The 24405-nt window shown below is 36.1% G+C and overlaps 1 protein-coding gene across 1 annotated transcript; it reads left to right on the forward strand.

Moving 5' to 3' along the window:
• On the forward strand, window positions 1–23183 carry LOC109830887 (probable sodium/metabolite cotransporter BASS4, chloroplastic). The gene is made up of 16 exons (XM_020398245.1): window positions 1–291; window positions 1145–1164; window positions 1245–1366; window positions 2154–2261; window positions 2339–2419; window positions 14827–14849; window positions 15350–15428; window positions 15573–15631; window positions 15733–15801; window positions 17712–17825; window positions 18633–18654; window positions 19886–19953; window positions 20188–20273; window positions 21606–21735; window positions 22507–22608; window positions 22696–23183. Exons 1-16 carry the CDS (start codon window positions 88–90, stop codon window positions 22768–22770), a joined length of 1362 nt encoding a protein of 453 aa, XP_020253834.1. The 5' UTR covers window positions 1–87; the 3' UTR covers window positions 22771–23183.

Genomic DNA, 24405 nt, shown 5'->3' on the forward strand with positions numbered 1-24405 from the left:
TATGAAGTCCGTTTCCTTCTCTCGTTTTTCTCCGTCGCTCACTCTGACTCCCCACGCTTCGCTCTCTCCTGCTCGATTTTATCCATCATGTTGGCGGGAGCGCTGCAAACCCTAGCTCCCAGGCCTTGGATCGCCACCGGGAGCGGAATTTTCCGGCGACGAATGGGCTGCTATCCCCCTTCTCTTCTCCGGTCTTCCGGCGATTTCGCCCTTCCTGCGAGTCGCCCATCGCTCATTGGCGAAATTCAACCAGTTTCTCGATCGATTAGGGCAACAGGAGGACCCGATCAGGTGTTCTACTCTCTAGATCCTCTTCACTCGATTCATTCACTCACTTTTAATATATTAAATATGATTTTCTTTGGCAAATCCGTGACTCTAACGATGAACTTATGAAATCGGTAGCATTGGCAAATTTTGAGCTCAATTTTTGCTTGCTATACTCTCAGAACTATGCAGATGCTATTAGTCTATGTTGTTTATTTTGCTGAAAGGATTAGGCTCTTGTTCTTCCCTGTGGAGGTTACTCTATGAGTCACTATGGTGGTATAGTTATTTTACCTAGTTAAAGCACTGAATTGATTGTTGTAACTTCAGAACCTAAGGGATTGGGTAGTTACATGAGTGTATTTATTTTGGACACTTAAACGCTCAACCCATAGAGCACTGATTTTAGTTATGCGGCCTTGCCGGCTTCAGAACAATATCAACACCTTAGTGTAGGATGGGTAGTGTCTAAGTGTCCCCAACTCTGCAAATCTCCTGGGGAAGCGCACATTATCCGAGCCCTTTTATCATGCTAGATAATGGTTGTGAGGTAAATGGATTTAGCTGCAACGTGTCACCGAAACTTAAAGCGAGTTGGCTTGAAATTTCTAGGCTGTGTTCCGCTTTAATTTGAGCGATGACCTGTTGGTCATAAACCAAGCCTGCCATACTGACCGACAATCTCCTTGGTTCTTTCCTGTCAATTTCAAGACCACAATGACTCAATCATCACTCCATCTCGTTGTAGCCATTTCCGAATTCCATTCCTCTATTACATATTTTTTAACTTTAGTGCATACCTTTTCCGTCTTTATATGTCTTAAGATAAGATGTACCATATGCATGTTGGAAAGGGCGTGATGCATATCCTCGACAGGTGTTCATACCTGGCTGGAGGTACATTTGTGTTTCAAAGTGAACCCACAAGTCTACTATTTGTTTCGTAAGTTGCATTTATGTGCTCTATGTGAAGGAAGATTATTCACACTTCAGGTTACTGATGGTGGGAGTTATTACTCCAGGGATTCCAGTTCTGCTAATGTCTCAAGTTGGACACGTGCTTTACTAAACTTTGCAGTAACCAACTTCCTCCCAATAGGTAATTCTATGTACTTGCTGATTTTTAAAACTGATTTCTGTAATGCCTTCTTATATATTTCAGTTATTTTGATGTTAGCCTTTATTGTGATTGTTTGGGCTCCTGGTTTTTCCTTCATCTTTCCTGTATGCTTGCTCTTGTCCATGGACTTGCATTACCGTTTCAAGTTTATTTATATTTTTATTTTGTATGTCTTGCAAGTATGACTACACATGGTTTTGCTGGATTTTGTTCCTCTCTAAGGAGCCTAAGGATGCCAGATAGTGTGTAAATATGAAAATCTTGAATTTTCTTGATATATCGTATACATCTTTAGATATATGTTAGGGACACAGACAAACTAAAAGTAACGCCTGCAAAGAAAAGAGACTGAGAAAGATGTTTTTTTTTTGGCGTCATAGTTTAACATGATTTTTAACTCCAAACAGAATGATTTAAAATGCAAGAGATACATTTATAAAAAAATTCAGTAATTTTTATGTATAGCATAACAAGTGACAAGATATTTTAGCCCAGTTTGGACAGTTATGCTATGCATATTTGTATTTATCTGTTTGTTGTAATCTTCATAACAAGATTGTTTTGGCCGGTGGATTCTTTTACTCTACAACATGCTGATGATCTCCTCTCTTTGGAGTTTTCTTGAGTGTGTGAATGTGTGATTAATATCTTATGACTACAAATCTACACGCTACTAGGTAATGCTAGATTGCTGATGAGATAATTAAGAACTGCTTCAGAAGTCTTCACATCTGATTGCTCTGTTATTTTCATTGTGTCTGTGTAGCTCTTATCAGCGGCATAATATTAGGGCTTGCAAATCCTACTCTTGGATGTGTTGCTCACAAATATTCATTATCAAGATTCAGCACCTTTGGTATTTTTGTCATTTCAGGTACGATTGAAATATCTTTTTTTCTTTCATGCTTATTCATCAAATAGCTAATATGCAAAACGTTATTCATGATGTAGGGCTCATGCTGCGAAGTGGGGAAATTGGTGCAGCTTTGGGCTTGTATGATTCATTATTTTTGTGTCTAATACTCAAAGAAGGTTTTTCCTTCTCAAAATTTCAATTTTACTTTACATGTTGATCTGCAATTTGTTTCCTAGAAAAAAGGCTCGTCAGTTTTTGATCATGCTTCAGTAGTGTCTGAAGTATTCACTTGGCGTGCCACATGACACTTGAAGGATATTCCTATTCTTGTAGATTATGTCTTACCCACAAAGGGAAAACTTATTTACTGTAGTATATTGTACAATCTTGATTGCAGTACTGCAATATTGTCAGACTCATAATTGATTAATCTACGTAGATACCTGTCAAATTAGGCCACTAAATGACCCTACTAAGGGTTGTTAAGTTAATAACAGTGATACTTTGCTTTGTGTTGGATGAAAGTACCAGAGACGAAAATGAAGGGAAGGAGATAATTGTCAATACATAATTTTTGAATCTTAAGAATCATGGAAAGACACATGACTTGACAATTTCTTTAAGGATAGGAAAATTGGTATACCTTGATAAGGAATTATCTTTACTTAACTACATCATAATATATGTATGAATCCATATGTTATGGAGAGTGCAAAATTACACACATTAATTAAGATGCAAAAGTATATCAGGAACTAATATTTACGTATTAAACTCCCACACATGTATTAACTTTGCATTTATCCTTTAGTTGCATAGCTTTATGTATCTGACTCCTTATATCACAGCATGTCATTGGCATTATAATTTTTATGTAATTCAACATTTTTTTGACCTCTTTAGATCAGAATATTGTCTTTGATATCATGATATGTAATGAGTAAATAAATATGTTAGCATGTAGTTAGTGTGACGCCCCAGGGTTCATATAAGGCTGCAGTCCCAGATAAAACCCGGATTGTCAAACCTGCCAAGCACCAACAAGTTCCATCAACCTGCGACTCTCCGTGCGCCAGACTCGCTGCCTGAAAGGGGGGAAAACAACGAGCGTCAAAGCGCTAGCGAGATCATCACTACCTCTCCCCAGGGGAAGGGGTAGGAGTATATAAGAAAATAGAGTCAGTACATACATATATCAAATCATTCATATAACTCTCTATGAATGAAAAACAAATAATCAATGATAAATACTCCAATCTCCAACATAAAGAATAATCATCTTATCTCGAATTACGTCCGAGTGACCTGCTCTAATATAAGAGGATACCAACTAAGCTAAAACAAATATATCTGCCGTTCATAACGGGTGTATCAAATTCTCAAAGGAAAATACCCTACTCACGGGCAATCTATCTGGGAAGTAAAACTTACAACTGATCAATTATCTATGTGTGCATCATCTTGTACTATAGCGATACTTTTGTAATGCTCGTTACTCAATCGCTCTGCGACAATAGGATTTATTATTTTCCTATTCCGGATGCATATAATAACGATACTGTTGTAATACTCTTACTCAATCATTCTGCGGCAAATAGGTTTTATCTCCCTATTTTCGGATACATGAAATAACGATACTATTGTAATACTCTTTTTATCTCCCTATTTTCGGATACATGAAATAACGATACTATTGTAATACTCTTACTCAATCGTTCTGCGGCAAATAGGTTTTTTTTCGGATACATGAAATAACGATACTATTGTAATACTCTTACTCAATCGTTCTGCGGCAAATAGGTTTTTATCTTCCTATTTTTGGATACATGAATTAACGATACTTTTGTAATACTCTTACTCAATCGTTCTGCAACAAATAGGTTTCATCTTTCTATTTTCGGATACGTGTAAAACATCATTATTCATATGTGTTTATCAATTTAACTCGTGTCAAAAGTGTGTCAATCTAACACAATATAGCATACATGCACAAATCTTGGTGTGCATGTCCACATCTGAAGTTCACCATCATCCCAGGTATTAAACAACTCTTAATCATTATAATATAACAGTACAAGATTGAGAAACTCTCTTAAAAATAACAAACAAGAGCAAAACTTAAGAAAACATTTACGTAATATATCAATTTATTTCAAATCAGCACATCTGCAGTTTTCTGCAGAACATATCATTAGTAAATTGAGAATATCTTTCTCTGGACAAACTCTTTTTAAGAATAGTTTTTCGTTTTGGAAACTAGACTCACATAGCTATCATTTGACACTGATTTGGCTCAGTTTGGAGTTTGGAGTTCATATGATATTTCTAATTTCCAGTCAAACATTTTATATGTGCAGCAGATTTTTTGCAGGATATATCATCAGTAAAATGAGCATATCTTTCTCTAGGAAAACTATCTTTAGGTATGGTTTTCTGTTTTAAAAACTAGATTCACATATCTTTCAATTGGCATTAGTTTGGTTCAATTTGAATTTCATTTGTTATTTCAAATTTCTAGCTCAAAAGTATATATGTGCAGCAGATTTTCAACAGAACATAACAAGCATGATTATTTGCACAAGAAATCATATGTAAACCTTCAATCATGCACGAAACTTTAAAACGACGAATAAGACATCTAAATTCAGATAAACAATATTTTAAATTATTTTCAGATCTTAAAATACTTGTGTAAATTCGTGCTTAATCTCTTTAACATGAAAAAACCTAGTCTTTATACATATATACAAAAGATCCGATTTTTAAACACAAATTAATTGATGAGGCTCTATAAAACTCATTAAAAACTTTTTAAAAATATTTTAAAAAACTGGGAGGGGGATTAGTAGAGATGATACTCGCCTGGGGTTGTAGGAAAACTTGTTAGAAGCAACGTCGAAGGAGATCTCCACTCTAAAAGCCAAAAATCAACAAAAACCCAACTTGAAAGCCTCCAATCTTCTCCAAGAATTCAAAATAGGGTTTATGGGGGTTTGGTGGCTGTTAGGGTTCTTAGATATGATAAAAGGAAGGAAGGAATTTTCGTGAAAAAATGCAGGTATTTATAGAAGCAAACCAGAAACAAACCTGTTAGATCCGAACCAGGAAACCTAGTCTGACTAGGAAAATACCCCTTCGGTATTTTAACTGTAACTTTCTCATCCGACCTCAGAATGAGGTGATCTAAGACTTATTGGAAAGCTGTTGAAGAGACCTACAACTTTGGTCTTTTACACTTTTCCAAATTCTAACTACATCGGTGTGCAAAACATAAAAACTCATAACTGGTTATTATTCCCAGATTTTCACTCTTTTGGCCTTTGTGCATGTTTTGTGCATTTGCACTCATATTTTCACAAATATATATTGAATTGATCTCAAATCAATTCTTATCATATCCAAACATCAAAATATATTATTTTTCGCCATATAACATATTTATCATTATTTATCATAAAATATTCAAATTTACGGGGTTTTACATTCTTCCCACCTTAAAAGAATATCGTCCCCGAAATTTCACAATCGCATCTCAAAGCTTAAATACTGGGAAAACACAAAAAGAAGGTGTAATTCATATTAAGAATTCCTTCTGCACCCATCTCATAGTATTAGCACAATGATATTTAAAGTTAACAACCTAAAATGCAAACATTCTCCCCTAAATCACTAATTAAACGAAATTGGTATGTCGAGCGAAATAATCCAAACAAGAAAACCCTCATGTATATGCCATATGTTTCAAATGATTAAGGATCAGGTGATAATATCTCCATTCTAGTGTTAAAGATAAATATAAATGTGACTAAACAACATAGATAAAGACTACTATCAAAGCATATAAGCATAAGAATTTATCAACATCATACATGTCCAAACAGGTGTGGGTAGTCGCGACGAACATCAAGAAATCTCTTCGGCTCCTTGCCGGTTCCACTGAACTTTCACTAATGGAATGACTTTATTCCTAAGCTTTTTATTCTCTCTAGCAAGTATGCATACCGAAATCTCTACGGTAGTCAAGTCATCCTAAATCTCAATCTCTGGTGAATCAATCACTCTCTGTTGCTCATCATCCCGCAGATGCTTCTTAAGTATCAAAACATGAAAGACATCGTGTATACTCGACATCGATGCTGGAAGATCTAACCTGTAAGAAACAGCTCCAATGCGCTCGATGATCCTGAAAGGACTAACATATCTCGGGACAAGTTTCCCCCGTCTACCGAATCGATGAACGCTCTTCATCGGTGATACTTTCAACATAACTGAGTCTCCGACCTGGAACTCTAAAGGTCGTCTCCTCTGATTTGCATAGCTCTTTTGCCGACTCTGCGCCGTAAGAATGCGCTCTCGAATCAATGCCACCTTCTCTGTGGTCTGTCTAACTAACTCTGGACAAATCAATAAACTATCCTCTGGCTCTGCCCAACATTTAGGTGATCTGCCAGGTCTCTCGTACAAAGCTTCATACGGTGTCATCCTGATGATAGCTTGATAACTATTATTATATGCAAATTCAATCAGTGGGATGTGATCCTCCCAGCTACCCTGAAAATCCATAATGCATGCTCTCAGCATGTCCTCTAAGATCTGATTCACCCTCTCGGTCTGACCATCTGTCTGGGGGTGAAAAACGCTGCTAAATGACAACTGACTGCCAAAAGCATACTGGAAACTCCTCCAAAAATGAGATGTGAAGCCTGAGCCCCGATCTGATACAATCGTCTCCGAAACTCCATGCAATCTAACAATCTCCCGAATGAAGATCCTCGCATACATATCTGCCGTATAAGTCATCCTCACTGGTAAGAAATATGTAGACTTAGTCAATTTGTTCACTATAACCCAAATAGAATCATTTCCTTCCTTTGATTTAGGCAACCCCATTATAAAATCCATGGAAATATCTGCCCACTTCCACTCAGGAATGAGTAAAAGCTGTAGGGTTCCTGCATGTCTCTGATGTTCTGCCTTAATTTGTTGGCAGGTACAATACTTAGCCACATAATCTGCAATCCCTCTGCGCATACCACTCCATCAAAAATGCCTCTTCAGATCCTTGTACATTTTCCTTGTGCATGGATGTACTGTATATCTGTTACGATACGCCTAAACTATCGTAAAATAAGCCATACCCTCCGGGTCTGCATCAAAACACCTCGTAGTCCTGCTAATTGTGTGTCCACGTAAATGACAAATGTCGTATCACTGTTTAGAACAGTCAAAATTGTCATTGTAGTCTATCTAGCCTTAATAGTCTTAAAGGCTTCCTGACATCCCGTGCCCAAAGCAAACTATACACCCTTCTTTGTAATGTGTGTAAGTAGTATCACAATCTTTAAAAAGTCCTGAATGAACTTTCTCTCATACCATTCTAAAACTACGAACCCCTGTAATGGTTCTTAGTGGCTCCCAATCTAGTACAACCTCAATAATGGCTGGATCCACTGTTATGCCCCACCTGCTGATGACGTGGCCTAAAAATCTAATATCTTATAGCCAAAACTCACATTTGCTGAATTCAGCGTATCACTGATGCCTCTAATCTCGATTGTCCGCTATCCTCGCAATGCCAATAGAGGATGTTGCTCGCGCTCTGACTCCGATCTCGAAAAGATAATGATGTCGTCAATAAAATGACTACGAACTGGTCCTAACATGGACAAAAAAAACCCGGTTCATCAAATCCATGAATACCACGGGTGCATTGGTCAGCCCAAATGGCATGACAAGAACTCAAAAGACCCATATCGAGTCAGAAAATACGGTTTTGGAAATATCCATTTATCGCAATCGCAACTGGAAATAACTAGAACGAAGATCAATCTTCGAGAAATGCTGCGCTCCCTGCAGCTAGTCAAACAAGTCATAAATCCTCGATAGTGGATTCGTGATCCGGAAAATGACATTGTTCAACTCACGATAATCGATACACAATCGCATGCTATAGTCCTTCTTCCCCACGAAGAAGATCTGTGCTCCCATGAAAATGACTCCGACAAATAAAGCCCTAAGTTAACAACTCATCTACCTAAGTCTGTAGCTCCCTCCTCTCAGCGGGTGCCATAAAATATGATAGGGTACTCGGAAAATCGGTACGGTGCCTGCTGCAACTCGATGCAGGAAAACAACCTCTCTCACTGGAGAAAACATAGGTATGTCCTGAAAGACATCCTGATATACTGAGACAACTCCGGTCTCGTTCAAAACTGCACCCCGATCCCGTATCATCACCTCTTCGACGTATGCCAGAAATGACTCCGCATTCTGGTTACCCTATGAGGTTGCTACTATCTATACAATCCCAACGAATGCTCACAAGCGTACTGTTTTAGCAAAACAGTCGATACTGATATTGTAGGATGATAACCATTTCATACCAAGAATGACGTCGAAGTTTGACATCCACAAAACGACCATGACAAAGATGAACTCAAACTCATCTATACTGATGACACATCTCCTACATATATTCTCTAATAAGGACACCTCCCCTAAAGGAGTACAAACTGATAATGGAACGCCTAAACGCTGCGCTATAAGCTGATGTCTAATCATGACATCATGATAGATAAAAAAAAACGAAGCTTCTAAATCAACAAGATTCGAGCTGGATAAGAATTTACTACGAAAACTCTGTTCGCACTATGATTATGTGGCGCAACTATATAAACTCTGCTGGTGGCCGACGCCTGCTACGCTACTGGCGGTGAAACACATGGGTCCATCTGACACTGATGAATACTCTAAATAGCGTAATTATGGCCTATAGACCCCTACATCTTCAGAATAACTGGTAGCACATCTATCCTCCGATGCTAGCCGTAACTGTTGCCCTAAGATTATTGGCCCTGATCTCTATCATGCTAGTCTTCTGCTGGTGTACTGCGATAATTCTTCGCTCTATGTCCGATCTTATTATAATTGTATCATGTGTCCCGAATCATGCGCTGCTGCGGTGTTATCAAATCATGTTTGCTATCTTATTGTAATATCTTTATAGCTGATAGTAAAAATCCTTACCCCGCTGTTAGGGTCCTCTAGATCCCTAATAGGCCTTTTGCCCTTGACATTGCCATCATGCTAGTCTTGATTTCGTAATTAACTATAGACATATCTCACTGTTTTAAGCAAACTAGCTCTAACTGTTTGTCGAAAAAGTAAACAAAATTTTTCCAAATAAATGATATTCACTGTCCGGACGAAAATCTGAAATCGTAGCTATTCTTTGCTGCTATTCTCTGGTGATATCCTCTGTGCTGAATATATTTAACCTCTGGTTTGATACTGAGTCTACATTAATGAATTTTCACATATTTCTTTTTATTTATAAGCTGCATATGAATCCAATGTGCCCTGCACTATGGTGTTCTCAGTGTTCTACATCTTTCTTATTCTTATAGAGCCAAGCCTCCTGCTCTGTATCTCTATCAACAAATGGTTGTGATAATATAATCATTAGTATTACCTCTTCAATTGGCACAATTAGTACAACGGGTGGTGGAACTCCAGAAAATGTAATGTGGCTCGCTACTCCCTCCTCGAGTGTTGCTAGTCTCTGTTTCTGCAAACGGTGCCATAAAGTCGATCAAATACTGTGGAGTGTGCTGCGGCTCGGACTCTGCTTGCCCAGCTCTCCGGGTATGAGTTTTATCTCGACTGTATTCTCGCTCCAACATTTATAATATCGAGAGGAGAGCTTATGATCATAATAAGTGAGATCTCAAACATATATACATATATATATATAACATATCACAATACGTATTCATAACATATAGTATTCACGCAAATACTTTAAATCAACATAAAACAATTGTCATAATTTTTTTTTTTGAAATTTTAAGATATACGCACATATCGTCCTCACTCATTCTAGGAATTCCTAACGGACTCTATACGTGAATCCTAGAAAACTCTATCCTAGCTCCACAATTTGACACAGGAATGATCCTAAGGATGCTGAAACTAGGGCTCTGATACCAACTGTGACGCCCCAGGGTTCATATAAGGCTGCAGTCCCAGATAAAACCCGGATTGTCAAACCTGCCAAGCACCAACCACCATGCTATGACAAGTTTCACCATCACAATCACTATCTCTCTAGTGGAAACAATAAATAGGTGAAGGTACAGACAGGTAAAAATAGAAATAGAACAACACTGGATATACACATAAGAAGCATAAGAAAAATCAATAATGAGCCCAACTGGAATAAAATAGACATATCTCTGAGTCTGAACTGAATCTCGAATACAATGAGTCACATAAACAAAGTCTCACAATAGCTCTCAACTCTATGAAACAAAATACCAATCTAGATTCTGAAAATAATCAACTACATGTGGAGTTCTACAATAACTACAAAATATGATAGGTAACTAAATGGACAACTAAGAAGACCCATCAACCTGTGACTCTCCGTGCGCCAAACTTGCTGCCTGAAAGGGGGAAAACAACGAGCGTCAAAGCGCTAGCGAGATCATCACTACCTCTCCCCAGGGGAAGGGGTAGGAGTATATAAGAAAATAGAGTCAGTACATACATATATCAAATCATTCATATAACTCTCTATGAATGAAAAACAAATAATCAATGATAAATACTCCAATCTCTAATATAAAGAATAATCATCTTATCTCGAATTACGTCCGAGTGACCTGCTCTAATATAAGAGGATACCAACTAAGCTAAAACAAATATATCTGCCATCCATAACGGGTGTATCAAAATCTCAAAGGAAAAATACCCTACTCGCGGGCAATCTATCTGGGAAGTAAAACTTACAACTGATCAATTATCTATGTGTGCATCATCTTGTACTATAGCGATACTTTTGTAATGCTCGTTACTCAATCGCTCTGCGGCAATAGGATTTATTATTTTCCTATTCCGGATACATATAATAACGATACTGTTGTAAACTTGTAATACTCTTACTCAATCATTCTGCGACAAATATGTTTTATCTCCCTATTTTCGGATACATGAAATAACGATACTATTGTAATACTCTTATTCAATCGTTCTGCGGCAAATAGGTTTTTATCTCCCTATTTCCGGATACATGAATTAACGATACTTTTGTAATACTCTTACTCAATCGTTCTGCGGCAAATAGGTTTCATCTTCCTATTTCCGGATACGTGTAAAACATCATTATTCATATGTGTTTATCAATTTAACTCGTGTCAAAAGTGTGTCAATCTAACACAATATAGCATACATGCACAAATCTTGGTGTGCATGTCCACATCTGAAGTTCACCATCATCCCATGTATTAAACAACTCTTAATCATTATAATATAACAGTACAAGATTGAGAAACTCTCTCAAAAATAACAAACAAGAGCAAAACTCAAGAAAACATTTACGTAATATATCAATTTATTTCAAATCAGCACATCTGCAGTTTTCTGCAGAACATATCATTAGTAAATTGAGAATATCTTTCTCTGGACAAACTTTTTTTAAGAATAGTTTTTCGTTTTGGAAACTAGACTCACATAGCTATCATTTGACACTGATTTGGCTCAGTTTGGAGTTCATATGATATTTCTCATTTCCAGTCAAACATTTTATATGTGCAGCAGATTTTCTGCAAGATATATCATCAGTAAAATGAGCATATCTTTCTCTAGGAAAACTATTTTTAGGTATGGTTTTCTGTTTTGAAAACTAGATTCACATATCTTTCAATTGGCATTAGTTTGGTTCAATTTGGATTTCATTTGTTATTTTAAATTTCTAGCTCAAAAGTATATATGTGCAGCAGATTTTCAACAGAACATAACAAGCATGATTATTTGCACAAGAAATCATATGTAAACCTTCAATCATGCACGAAACTTTAAAACGAAGAATAAGACATCTAAATTCAGATAAACAATATTTAAATTATTTTTAGATCTTAAAATATTTCTGTAAATTCGTGCTTAATCTCTTTAACATGAAAAGACCTAGTCTTTATACATATATACAAAAGTTCCAATTTTTATACACAAATTAATTGATTAGTCTCTATAAAACTCATTAAAAACTCTTCAAAAATATTTTAAAAATTGGGAGGGGGATTAGTAGAGATGATACTCGCCTGGGGTTGAAGGAAAAACTTGTTAGAAGCAACGTCGAAGGAGATCTCCACTCCAAAAGCCAAAAATCAACAAAAACCCAACTTGAAAGCCTCCAATATTCTCTAAGAATTCAAAATAGGGTTTATGGGGGTTTGGTGGCTGTTAGGGTTCTTAGATATGATAAAAGAAAGGAATTTTTGTGAAAAAATACAGGTATTTATAGAGGCAAACCTGAAACAAACCTGTTAGACCCGAACCAGGAAATCTAGTCTGACTAGGAAAATACCCCTTCGGTATTTTGATTGTAACTTTCTCATCCGACCTCAGAATGAGGTGATCTAAGACTTGTTGGAAAGCTGTTGAAGAGACCTACAACTTTGGTCTTTTACACTTTTCCAAATTCTAACTGCATCGGTGTGCAAAACATAAAAACTCATAACTGATTATTATTCCCAGATTTTCACTCTTTTGGTCTTTATGCATGTTTTGTGCATTTGCACTCATATTTTCACAAATATATATTGAATTGATTTCAAATCAATTCTTATCATATCCAAACATCAAAATATATTATTTTTCACCATATAACATATTTATCATTCATATCCAAACATCAAAATATATTATTTTTCACCATATAACATATTTATCATTATTTATCATAAAATATTCAAATATTTTTCACCATATAACATATTTATCATTATTTATCATAAAATATTCAAATTTACGGGGTTTTACAGTTAGTAAGAAAAAAGTGTTGGAGGAATGTAGAACATGTGAGGAAGAACTATGCAGTAAGATTCCAGTAAATCCATTATAGCACAAGCTCTTGAGATAGTACAAGATGTCTAGGTATGTGTCTTACTTGCATCAGGCTATGTCTTACTTTTGGAAACTTGAAATTAATAATATAGTTGAAAAGAAAGAAACATGTGAGAAGTGTGGTGTAGGGAGTGTACAAGAAGTGTCGTTGTTTGGCGTATGTTAAAGAATGATAGATTTAATTAGCATCGTTAATTTTTAAACATGTTATAAATAAACAATCAGAACATGGTTAAACATAATTAAATAAGTAATTCCTTCATATGGAGTAGGGGTTTTTAGATATTAGTCCCTTAAATCTTTAAGAATTCAATATTCGTCCCTCAAATCATGGAAATTGCATGTTAGCCCCTTATAATCTTCAATAATTGCATATTAGTCCTTCAAATCCTACAAGATCTTTCAAAATGGTCTTTCAAATTATATCACGTTAGATTTGAGATTAATATTCCGTCAAATCTGATGGTTGTACCCCTCTGTAATGTTTCCCAATCCATTTCTTAATAGGTTTAAACCCAATACCAACTTAAAATAAATCCAAACTTGCTTGAGTTCTTCTTCTCCAATGGTTAGCAAAAAACCCTACCCAAAGTTGAGCTTTACAAAAGTTTGAAACATCAGAGTGATGGGTAGTTTAGTGAATGCTGATTTTGGGTTAGGAGTTAATCCAATCATAATTAAGTTTTTTAACTGAAATACTAACTGAGGGACCATTTAGCAAGACTCTATAGGATTTGATGGACTATTATGCAATTATTGAAGACTTAAGGGACTAATATGCAAATTCTAAGATTTGTGGGACTAATATGCAACTATTGAAGATTTATGGGACTAATGCCTAAAAAACCCTATGGAATAACACAAGCCACAAAGTACATAATAATCGAAATAAGTCATATGTCACAATAGTCATAAGTTGTGATAACTAGGCCAAGAAAAGCAATAAATAAGTTATATTAATCATCTTCCTCTCGCCATGTCTCTTGTTTCAGGTGTGATGTTGGTACCATACCATCTGCTAGTCGATGAGTGTAACCCATCACTAAGCATACATAGTGGCATGGCATGAAAGTAAAATATTCAAGAAATAACGTATACATACATGCGTTTTCTGGTGTTTTTTTGGCGGGGGAGGGGGTGGTAGGGATACAATTTGAGGGGGTACAAGTAGACATTAGTTCATATCATTTGGAATCTTGGGATTATGGTGGGATTTGTCATTGCCTTAGCGAAGTAGTACTGCATTAGTACATTGTTAGACCATCCATGAAGAAAATTTCTTGAGCTTTGTTTGGTTGCAGTTACTGGAGTTACCATCATGATTTTAGGATAGAATTTACTGCTGGTAATGGGCAAGAAACTAATCAGATTGATGAATGCATAGAGTAACTTTTGGGTGGCTATTGCCATGTGACACCATTAGCTTGATGTCCATCAATCTGACATCGCAGGGCGCAGTGCTACCTCTGTGTGCATGAAATGGATACTTTTACTTAACTTTGGGGGAAGCTTACCTTGCATGGCTAGAGCAACTGGAATGGATATACTTCAGCATTATTATCAGAGATAACTTAGAAATTGTGGTGCCTCTGTGAGATGGCTATGAACAAGTTCTTACTCATAGGTTGTGGGCTGTACTTGACAGACATTTCAGGTTCATTGGAGCACGAGTTATAGACAGGGTTATCTATGGTGGTGATCCTTGTAAGTTTTTTTCGATAAAGAGCCATAGCTCATCTATCCCTGTCAACGAATATTTATAACTGCTATTTAGGCCTTTCTCAGGGTGCAGATTTTGCATCAATAATTCTCTTATGTAATTCATACTTCTATGTGATGGAGTAGGTCACATGCCTCCTTCATCCCTTTTCCCAGGGTGACGATATTTCAAACTTTGTATTTAGCCAAAGCACACACTTCTCTTTATTTGATTTTTGTATCCTATGACCGTCGAAATCACATGATATATTTTATGTTGTTTTTGGAATGCCTGCGTTCTTCCTTACCTGGCATACTATCTATGCTCCCTTTCACTTTCTACCTTTATTGTACATGGTACTTTTACAATAAATGATCATCTCTATATTCATATGATTTAATTCTTATTTGATTTATTGTTTCTATTTTCGGGTATTATTTCTGCCATTCCCTAACCATCTTACTATTGTGAATCATTGCAATATCTCTTTTCCTTGTCTATGTAGGTTACGATTCTGTTTCTCAGTCCACTTGTTTCGAGACTCATATTACAAGTTCAGTTGTATCCTCCAGAATTTGTCATAGGTTTGTGGACATTCTAACAACTTACATTAATTTGTCTTCTTATTCATTCACTTTTTTATTTTTTACACTTTTTTGTTTGTACGGTAAACTTCATATTACAGCTTTCTCCATGTTGCTTCATAACTCCTAAAATTTGTGCAACAGGATTAGCCATTTTTTGCTGCATGCCCACAACATTGTCAAGTGGCGTTGCTTTGACAAATGTAAGCTGAATTTTTCATTCCATTTCTTTATTTTCTCTGTTTTGAACTGCTTTCTTCCCCTAGTAAGATATAGTATGAGTCAATAACTGAATTACTTGCAGCTTGTTGGGGGGAATTCTGCCCTTGCTCTCGCAATGACAGTAATCTCCAATTTACTAGGCATCATTTTTGTAAGTTCTATTCAACTTTCTATATACATTTTTGAATGGCCTTGCATGTATGCTACTAAATATTTTGTGATGCCATGCTGCTGAAGGCATGGTTATTAACAACAGAACTATGGTCAAGCAACATGTTTCTCATCTTCATCTGATGATGGTACATGAAAAACTTTATCGGTCTATCCATTTATGGCGAATAATCTAGATAAGATTTCTCTTATTTGGTCTGCCTTATAAACCTATCCATTTATGTTGAAACAATTGAAATAAAACTTTCTGTGGTTTAATATTTCTCAGATGTAAGAGATGCCTCACTCTAGTTTTACTTGTTTCAGATTTTGTTAGCTAATACTGTGAGATAGAATCCGCCTAAGAAGGCTGTGCTTTGTTGATAAATGATGACTGACCCATTAAAGTGTTCACTATTATATTTTAATTGAACAGAACAAACTGTAGCAGTAAATTTAATCTGTTCGAAATGATATTTGTATTACACCCTTTAGGGTTCTTTAAAAGAGAAAAATGGATCCATACCTTAATTTTTCTTTTCTTTACCTTCCCACAACTCATTCAGCCTTTCTCTTTCTTCTTATAACTCTTTGCTTATTACTCTGTCAAAATCTGCGCACATTTTCAGATTGATGTGTAATGATGAACCATATGTCCTTATAATATCAAACCAAGTAATATGTGTATATTTCACTGGTAGTATTTTCATCCCAGTAATTCACTGCATATTACTTGAATGCATATGATTTATTCCATGTATATCATCTTATCTTTTTCGCTTGGTGTCACTTTTGTTGTTTATATCATTGATATTATCTATTCATTGTCATTACATCACTTAGTCATATATGTTACTAACAATCCTGGAGGAAAATCTCCAGCATTACCCATCTATCATTGTTGAAATCTTTTTGTTAAATGAGAGAGGGGTAACAGGTGAAGAGCTTTGAGAAGGAAAGCAGATGAGTGACAATTGAGGGAGTATATGTTATAGATACAATTTTGACATTACCGCATCTTCACACTTGATAAATCCACATATGTGATATGCAGGTGTAACTATGGAAGAGCAAGCAAAGGAAAAAAGAAAGATTGAAACTGTGATCTTTTTAATCCTGATATTGGGACTATCTATATCCCATCTTTATTATATCCTACTTTGGTTTTATCTCGTGCCTTAGAGTTGAACACAGTTACACAGTTTCCTATAGCATCTGCATCATCCTTCCTGGCTTCTCGACCTTTTCAATCTAGGAAAATTTTGAAGGCTGCTCCTTGGTTCCATGAGCTTGAACTGGATAACTGTAAAACATGATATCCTATCAGCAGAGTGGGCTTCTGGAATTTATGGCAAGCTCCTTTCTTGCCTTAATTTCTTGGCTACAATTTAGTACCTCCTTTGAAATTGATGCCAGGTTAGAAATTTTCCAGTCTTTTAATGGAGGCCTGCAGTCTCTTGCTTCATTAAAGGTCAAACGCTAAAGGCTTTGTTGATGCTGATGATAATATCTCATTGACACACGGAGAACTGAGCTGACTGCAACATTATATTTTTGCTATGAAAATTCACTGTTTTTGTTGTCGCCAATTTCCTACGTAACTCATTTGTTGAATTCTATCAAGCCAAAAAGGTAGTGGTGACTCAAAAATATTTGTTGTCCTTGAAAAGTTCATTTCTAGTTGGTCCGGTAATTTCTGTCTTTCTAAATTCTTCTGATTCCTCTCTGTTTTTGGTTTGCATATTTGTACATTTATGAAATAGACAATAGCAGGTTAAATTGGACACTTCAATATATCTGACCCTTTCTGACTTTAAATAGTCCTGTCTTTTTGTGGTGGTTGGTATTTCACTTGTCCATTTACATGTACTGTAAGAATTGTGTATCACCTGAGCTTAATCTTTTTGTCAGGTACCTTTTTCTCTTTCTAAATTCATTGGAGCTGGAGCTGGGGTTGCAATCCCAACAGCAGAATTGTTTAAAAGCCTTATCTTGACGCTTTTGGTTCCTCTGATTCTGGGGAAGGTACATTGGCAAGCTCTATCTCTTCAAAGGGTTGTGTATGAGTTTCAATATTAATGCTACTATATTTGCGGCCAACACATCATGCTCATATTCATTAAATTTATATATACCTTTCCTCCGCTTTGTTATCCTGTGCAAAAGAGAAAAATGCCTGCAGTATTTCACATGTATTAATTGTAGAAATAACTATAATGGAATGTTGGGTTATACCAATTTATGATATAGCTTCTTTTCTTCGGCTACATGGTTTATAATGATTATAACAAAATATGGAGTCATGCATGCTCTTTATTGTGTAGCCATGTCTTGTCAAAAACACATCGAACACTATATTTTATGCTGTTTCATTATCGTTTTCTTAACGTGTTGTGTTCTGTTGTGCTACCCTCCTGTCCATGCTATCATGCAGTGAAGCATATACTATTTGCTGATTGTCACCATTTCAGTTGTTGGTTTTCTTTAACGTGTTTTGTTCTGTTGTGCTGCCCTCCATGTCCATGCTATCATGCGGTGAAGCATAGACTAATTGCTCGTTGTCAGCATTTCAGTTGTTGGTTTTTATGGCATGGACATGTTCAACTTTCTGAATTTGTTTAAAATAGTTCTACAAAAATGATGCTCTATATATTTTTTTAGGTGTGTCTGTAATTTTAGGTAAGTTCTTGTTCACAATTTATGTAATATGTAACATTTGCGTTGTATGCGGACCTTGTATATCGCTTTTATATAATTCTATGCCAACCATGCTTGCCATTATATTATTGATCCTACAAAAACACATCTCACTTTGTGCCTTTTTGTTTGCAGGTTCTGCGTGATGCCTTTGAGGGTGAGTCTGATATTTTTTCCGCTTTGCTTTTGCTTGAACAAATGCTTATATATTACTTACTAAAATGTTGGGAAATATTTTCCTTTGCCTTATCTATAATATAGGGTTGAATATAATTCCATACTGGGAAGTCTGTTGTCTTTCCCTTTTCCTAGATTGTGTCCAGCAAAATTTGTAGTATTATTGTTCGGATTGTGTTGATCTGGGAAATCAATCAATTCTGGATTATCTTGATCTATGCAAATCTGGACTGAGCTTTGTTCTCCCTATGGTTCATGTGTTTGCCACTTGCATCCTCTCTTCTATGATATATGGGAAATGGGAAACTGTGGAATATGGAGTCACCAATATCTCTTTGAGCCTGCCCACTAAGAAGAGTCCTTACCGCCCTTAGGTTCCTTACTCAAGGTTCCTTGAAAAGAGGAAGGGAAAAGAAACAAACTATAAAATGATTCGGACTAACTATCCTGATAATCTATACTTATGGTTGGGATGCTTAACAAAGGAGAAGAGCCTACACTAGGCCTCCTCTGTGCCCAAAGATGATAAATTGAAGTCTTATGTTAAGCCACACCTTCAAAAGCGGCAAACTGGAGGTGAAGTGACGGAGATACTTTCAGATATGAGCATCACATAATTGAGATTTTTTTTTGACAATTCAGATGCATATGTAAAAACTGACTCATAAAATTTCACTTCTTGTAGAGTAACTTTATTTGTCCTGGTTATTTGCGTGGATTCTGTCGTTTAAATTTTACTACCACTCATCATTAGAGTTGTAATAATAGGTTCAACTATTTGTGTATTGGTTTTTGTAGATTCTAAACTGAAGTTGTCATAGCCTATTTAATCTTTCCATGGAATGATGTTACTTCACTTTTATCACATTTTGTTTACTTCACTAAGGTGTTTGTTGGTATCTCACCAAGCAGTATCACTTCAGTCCTCACTTCTTACTCTTTAGGTTCAGACATATCCAGTCTGTCCACTGTTAGAATATGTTGGAGCATAAACTTGCATTGTTATCGTTTTATAAATCACATGGACATTCTGACTAACTGGTAAACAGAAGATATGCTAAGTTGCTGCTAAGCACACTTGAGACACCTATATAACTGCTTATATTCTGCTTCACAGTAAAGAATGTCTCAAAGTAAGAAAGTGCTGTATAAATCCTTTACACGCTGTTGTTGACACAATGTTCTGAACTATAAATATGTTCTTGTTTCAGGGGTGGCAGAATATGTTGATCGAAATCGTCGATTCTTTTCAATGATGAATTCCGCTCTTCTTAGTCTTGTACGACTTATACCTTCTGTTAAAAATTTGCTGTATACATTCTCCTTGAAATTTTTACTTTTTTAGATTGAACTGCTCTTCTGAGTTATCAAGCACTTGCAATCTGTTGCTTGCACAATATTATTTAGTAGAACTCTTGTATTCATTTGCTCTCTGTAGTTGAAGCATGTATTTCAAGGCAAAACACTAGGTTTATGTTCTCTTAGCTGCACTATTCTGTTTCTTGTGTTTCAGGTGCCATGGATACAAGTTAGCAAGTCAAGGCCTCTATTCCTTACAGTTACACCCACGGCTTTTGCTATTGCCATTAGCATGGGATTGTACGTGTTTCACAAACTGAACTTTCTTTATTTTATTAATATTTATTATTTAATACCATGCAGCTTGATATCTGAATGTTCTTGAGAACAGTTACATCCATCTTATTTTCTTTCATCTAAATATGAAAATTTGGCTGCCTTCTTTTAAACATGATATTACCAGTAGAGAACAAACAATATGAAAATTTGGCTGCCTTCTTTTAAACATGATATTACCAGTAGAGAACAAACACAATTTGATGATTTTCTAGGAACGAAAGTTGATGGCATAAGATACATGGAGTTTAATGGCAGCAATGCCATTGTTTTCTTATTTACTCATTATAAACGGGGACCGATTAGTTTACAGTTCTCCATTATTTTAGTAGTTCTTTACTGCCTTATCGATGTGTATCAGTCAGTTACCATGCTTTTATGTCTGCTGGTTTACTATCGCCATCTTATATCATACCACTTGCTATGTCGATAGAGGTTTGCCCTGTGTTTGATTAAACTTCTAGAGTCTCACATCCTTTTGTTTTTCTTGTAGATTATTTTCACATTGACCTTCTTCTGTATATGAAGTAGTTTGCAGTTATTATTATTATGCCAATACCAGTGAATTTTTTCCTCAAAATTTTGAATCTTGTTTTCCAACCATTAACAGTCTGCTAAACGGGAGACAGTGTTAGAATTTCGGAGCTTTACCCTTTCGTAATTAACTTAGCATTTATAATTTACACCAGGGCTAGTGAATTTTTCTCAATTTTTTAAGGCATGTTTTTCAAGCGTTAACAGTGTGCAGAAAAGGAGATGGTGTATGAATGTCATTAGCTTACCCTTTTGCCACCTGGAAGATGATCTATTGGAGTCCTGATTAACCATTCCTTAGTAACATCAGAAAGTGAACTGTCTGTTTCAGAAATTATTCAAAGTTTATTGTTTTTTAAGGGAGGTGTTGGATGCATGTATTCACAGTAATTATGTCTATTGACCTAGACAAGCATGTTAATGTTGGTATGCATTATGTGAAGGATGTTCTACAAATGATTTGGTCAATGTCAAATGTAGTATGAACTTATGATGCAGTTAGGAAAGTTGTATTATCCATCAAAGCTAACAACACATGGGCTTTTTAAACTTATTTACCTTTGCACACCATGCAGTCTCTCTTTGGAATCTTAACTATGTATTCTCTCTTAAAGCAAATGCAGTCTCTCTTTGGAATCTAAAGTCTGCTCGAAATCTTAAAGCAAATGCAGTCTCTCTTTGGAATCTTAACTATGTATTCTCTCTTAAAGCAAATGCAGTCTCTCTTTGGAATCTTAACTATGTATTCTCTCTTTGTTGCAGACTGCTACATCTTACTCTGTTGGCCTTCAATACCGTTCTGGTAAAGATACTCTCAGCACTGGCTGATGGTAAAGAATCAGTTTTTTCAAAGAAAGAAAATTCACGAGCTGTTATTCTTGTTGCCAGCCAGGTTAGTCTGTATGCATGCTTCTGCTTCCTTCTAATTAAGTTTTAGATAACACCTATAGAAAGTAAGTTATGAGAAAAACAAATCAGGGTCATGGGGGATACCTTTTTGTTGAGAATAAGGTCATGACTCATGACATATACATGTTTTAACTTGTACCATACATTATATTTCATGAGACAATGTGTGGTTCCTTAGGAAGATTAAAACCTGGTGGTCTAAGGGATGAAGCCAATAGCTATTGTTTTAGATATTCCATGAGGATAATCACTACGTGCACAGTCAACTTACAAGATAATCACTGTCACGAAGATAATAACTGTTTAGATATATGGTAGTTTTTATATTAAAAAAAATTAGGATTTGTCTGTCATAATTGTGAAGCTGGAACAGATAAATCCTTCTAGTTGCAACCTATCCTTGTATCCTGGGTTCTTTTCTTCTGATGAAAAACTGGCAGCAGGTCCCCTTTTTTTTACCCCTTATTTCTTTCTTTCTTACATTCTTTCAATCCTGGCATATTTTTAGCTGATATCAAATATAGTAGTATCTCTTGCCTGCTAGGGTTGTTTTGGTGCTTCTTTAGCAGCTTTGCTTGCAATCTTTTCTGAATGCTGCTTGAAGGATTATCCTTCTTCTAATCTCTCATAATTTCACCTCATTGCCATGAGAAGGGAAAAAAATGCATATCGCTTAAGTCCTGGTAATAGTAACCTCTTTCATATTCCATTTTATAATCTGGAGATAATCATACATATGCATATTGTCTTGTAGAAAACTCTGCCTGTGATGGTAGCTGTTGTGGATCAGCTCAAGGGAGCTTTAGGAGAACCAGGTCTGCTAATACTTCCATGTGTCGCTTCACACATTAATCAGGTGAATCATATATTCGCTCAGTTTTCCTATTGTTTCTTGTGGTGTTTCTGTTTCTAGTTACTCTCTTTGAATTAATTCACTCTGCAGATAATTATCGACTCATTTCTTGTGAACATATGGCTTCGGAAGGATCAAATAACTGCTAAAACAAAGGAAACCTAAGGTCTCGGAAGTGTAATTTTGGTTATGAAGAAACTTGAATTGCAAGTTGAAATGTGAACTGATTGTGCATTTATCATGAAGGGAAACTAGCTCCTATTCATATATGAGTTGCATGTCTGAGTGCAAATGAAAGTATCAAGTGTAGTTTGTCCATGGGCTACAGGTGCACCATGCCAGATATAGGATGCTCGTCGGCCAATAGAATGTTGCTGTTCTGGTCATTTCATGTTAATAGGAGTTGTAAAGGATTGACGCTGGTCCGTCCAAGACTAGAGTGTTTTCCTAATGAAATTTACACTGTAACAAGGGTAATCTTGAGTAGACCCCTGTTTTATTGCTCAATTATGGATAGGCCCTCTGTAATTCTGTTGTTGCAGACATTCCAAACTAGTGGGAAATCCTACTCTTTTACCTTCAAGTTGTCAGCCAGAAAATGTTATTCTCTTTCTCTGAGGGTGAGGGTAAAGGGTCAAAAATTTCACTCAGGGGTCTATCTGCAATAGTAGAAATAGAGGGGAATCTCCATGCGGTTGGGCGACAGTACAGGGGTCTGTCCCGAATGAACCTCAAATTCAGCCACTCCAAGCCTTTTGCGTCCAGGTGCTAAAGTGACAGAGGGATTGGCGTCACCGGACCGCAAATGAATATATGAATATATATGATATATAACGGTCCCAAAATTTCTGTTGAGTATCTAGAATGTTTACCGCAATAAAAGTATAATATCAATAGATTCATTTCAACTGAAGACAACCCTCACCTAATCTGAAGACCCATGCTAATGGCACCGTCGCAGTTCCAAGTTTCAAGGCCGAAAAATATTTTCAACTGAAGACTCCTCCCACCTAATATGATGTCATTGCCGCTTTCGGCCGTTTCAATTTTGGTAACAGAAGATATTCATCAAGAAAGCATGAGCTGAATTATTCATGTCTGATCTCGTATATTTAATCCAGTCATAAATGTTCGCCAAAATAGTTGTAGGCCGCGGCTTATTACTTACTGTGTGTTTATTTATTTACTTCTTTTATTACTTTTCCCTCTTCTAGAAATAAGGGACTTAGTCCAACTTACTAAGATGTAGCAATTATGGTTCACACGACAGAGAAGTTAAGAAAGTTAGTGGTTGGGAGCATGATAATTATGAGAATTGAGTGTCGGACCCCTCAATTCAACAAATCTACCCGAATACATAATATAAGCATCTAATTTATTGCTCTTCAATGTTGTTCAGTATAAAAGATGTAATTGAACGGAAACAAACATCTCAAACAATTATATATTTCATGCAAAACGTGTTACGAACATTTTAAGCATTTGGGCACATAGAAGAGTTTTCTTTTTATTACACTTTCAATCGTTACGTAGATTCAACTACTCCACATGTGACACTAACCTGAAGTGCTTGTGATTCATGATGTATCAAAAGATTAACAATAAAATTGTCTGATTCGTGATGTTTAAGAAAATAAAAAGTTGTCGGCTTTCACTAAACTAGTACCTTTATAGCCTAAAGTTTCTTCAACTTTATCTGACGAAGAGTTGCTCGCCGTTTCCCTTTGAAACACTGACTGTTGAATTTTGTCTCGGTTTCCAATGTCTACGATGCTTAAAAGGGTGAATTACGGCTAAATC

Source organism: Asparagus officinalis, chromosome 2 (genome assembly GCF_001876935.1).
Source record: "Asparagus officinalis chromosome 2, Aspof.V1, whole genome shotgun sequence".
Lineage (NCBI taxonomy): Eukaryota > Viridiplantae > Streptophyta > Magnoliopsida > Asparagales > Asparagaceae > Asparagus > Asparagus officinalis.

Bases quoted from the DNA above. Each gene is read 5' to 3' on its own strand.
- LOC109830887 (XM_020398245.1), top strand. From the start codon at position 88: ATGTTGGCGGGAGCGCTGCAAACCCTAGCTCCCAGGCCTTGGATCGCC. The intron at 14,850-15,349 runs GTAAGTTTTTTT...TTGTCTATGTAG, and splicing joins TATCTATGGTGGTGATCCTT to GTTACGATTCTGTTTCTCAG. The intron at 22,609-22,695 runs GTGAATCATATA...TTCACTCTGCAG, and splicing joins TCGCTTCACACATTAATCAG to ATAATTATCGACTCATTTCT.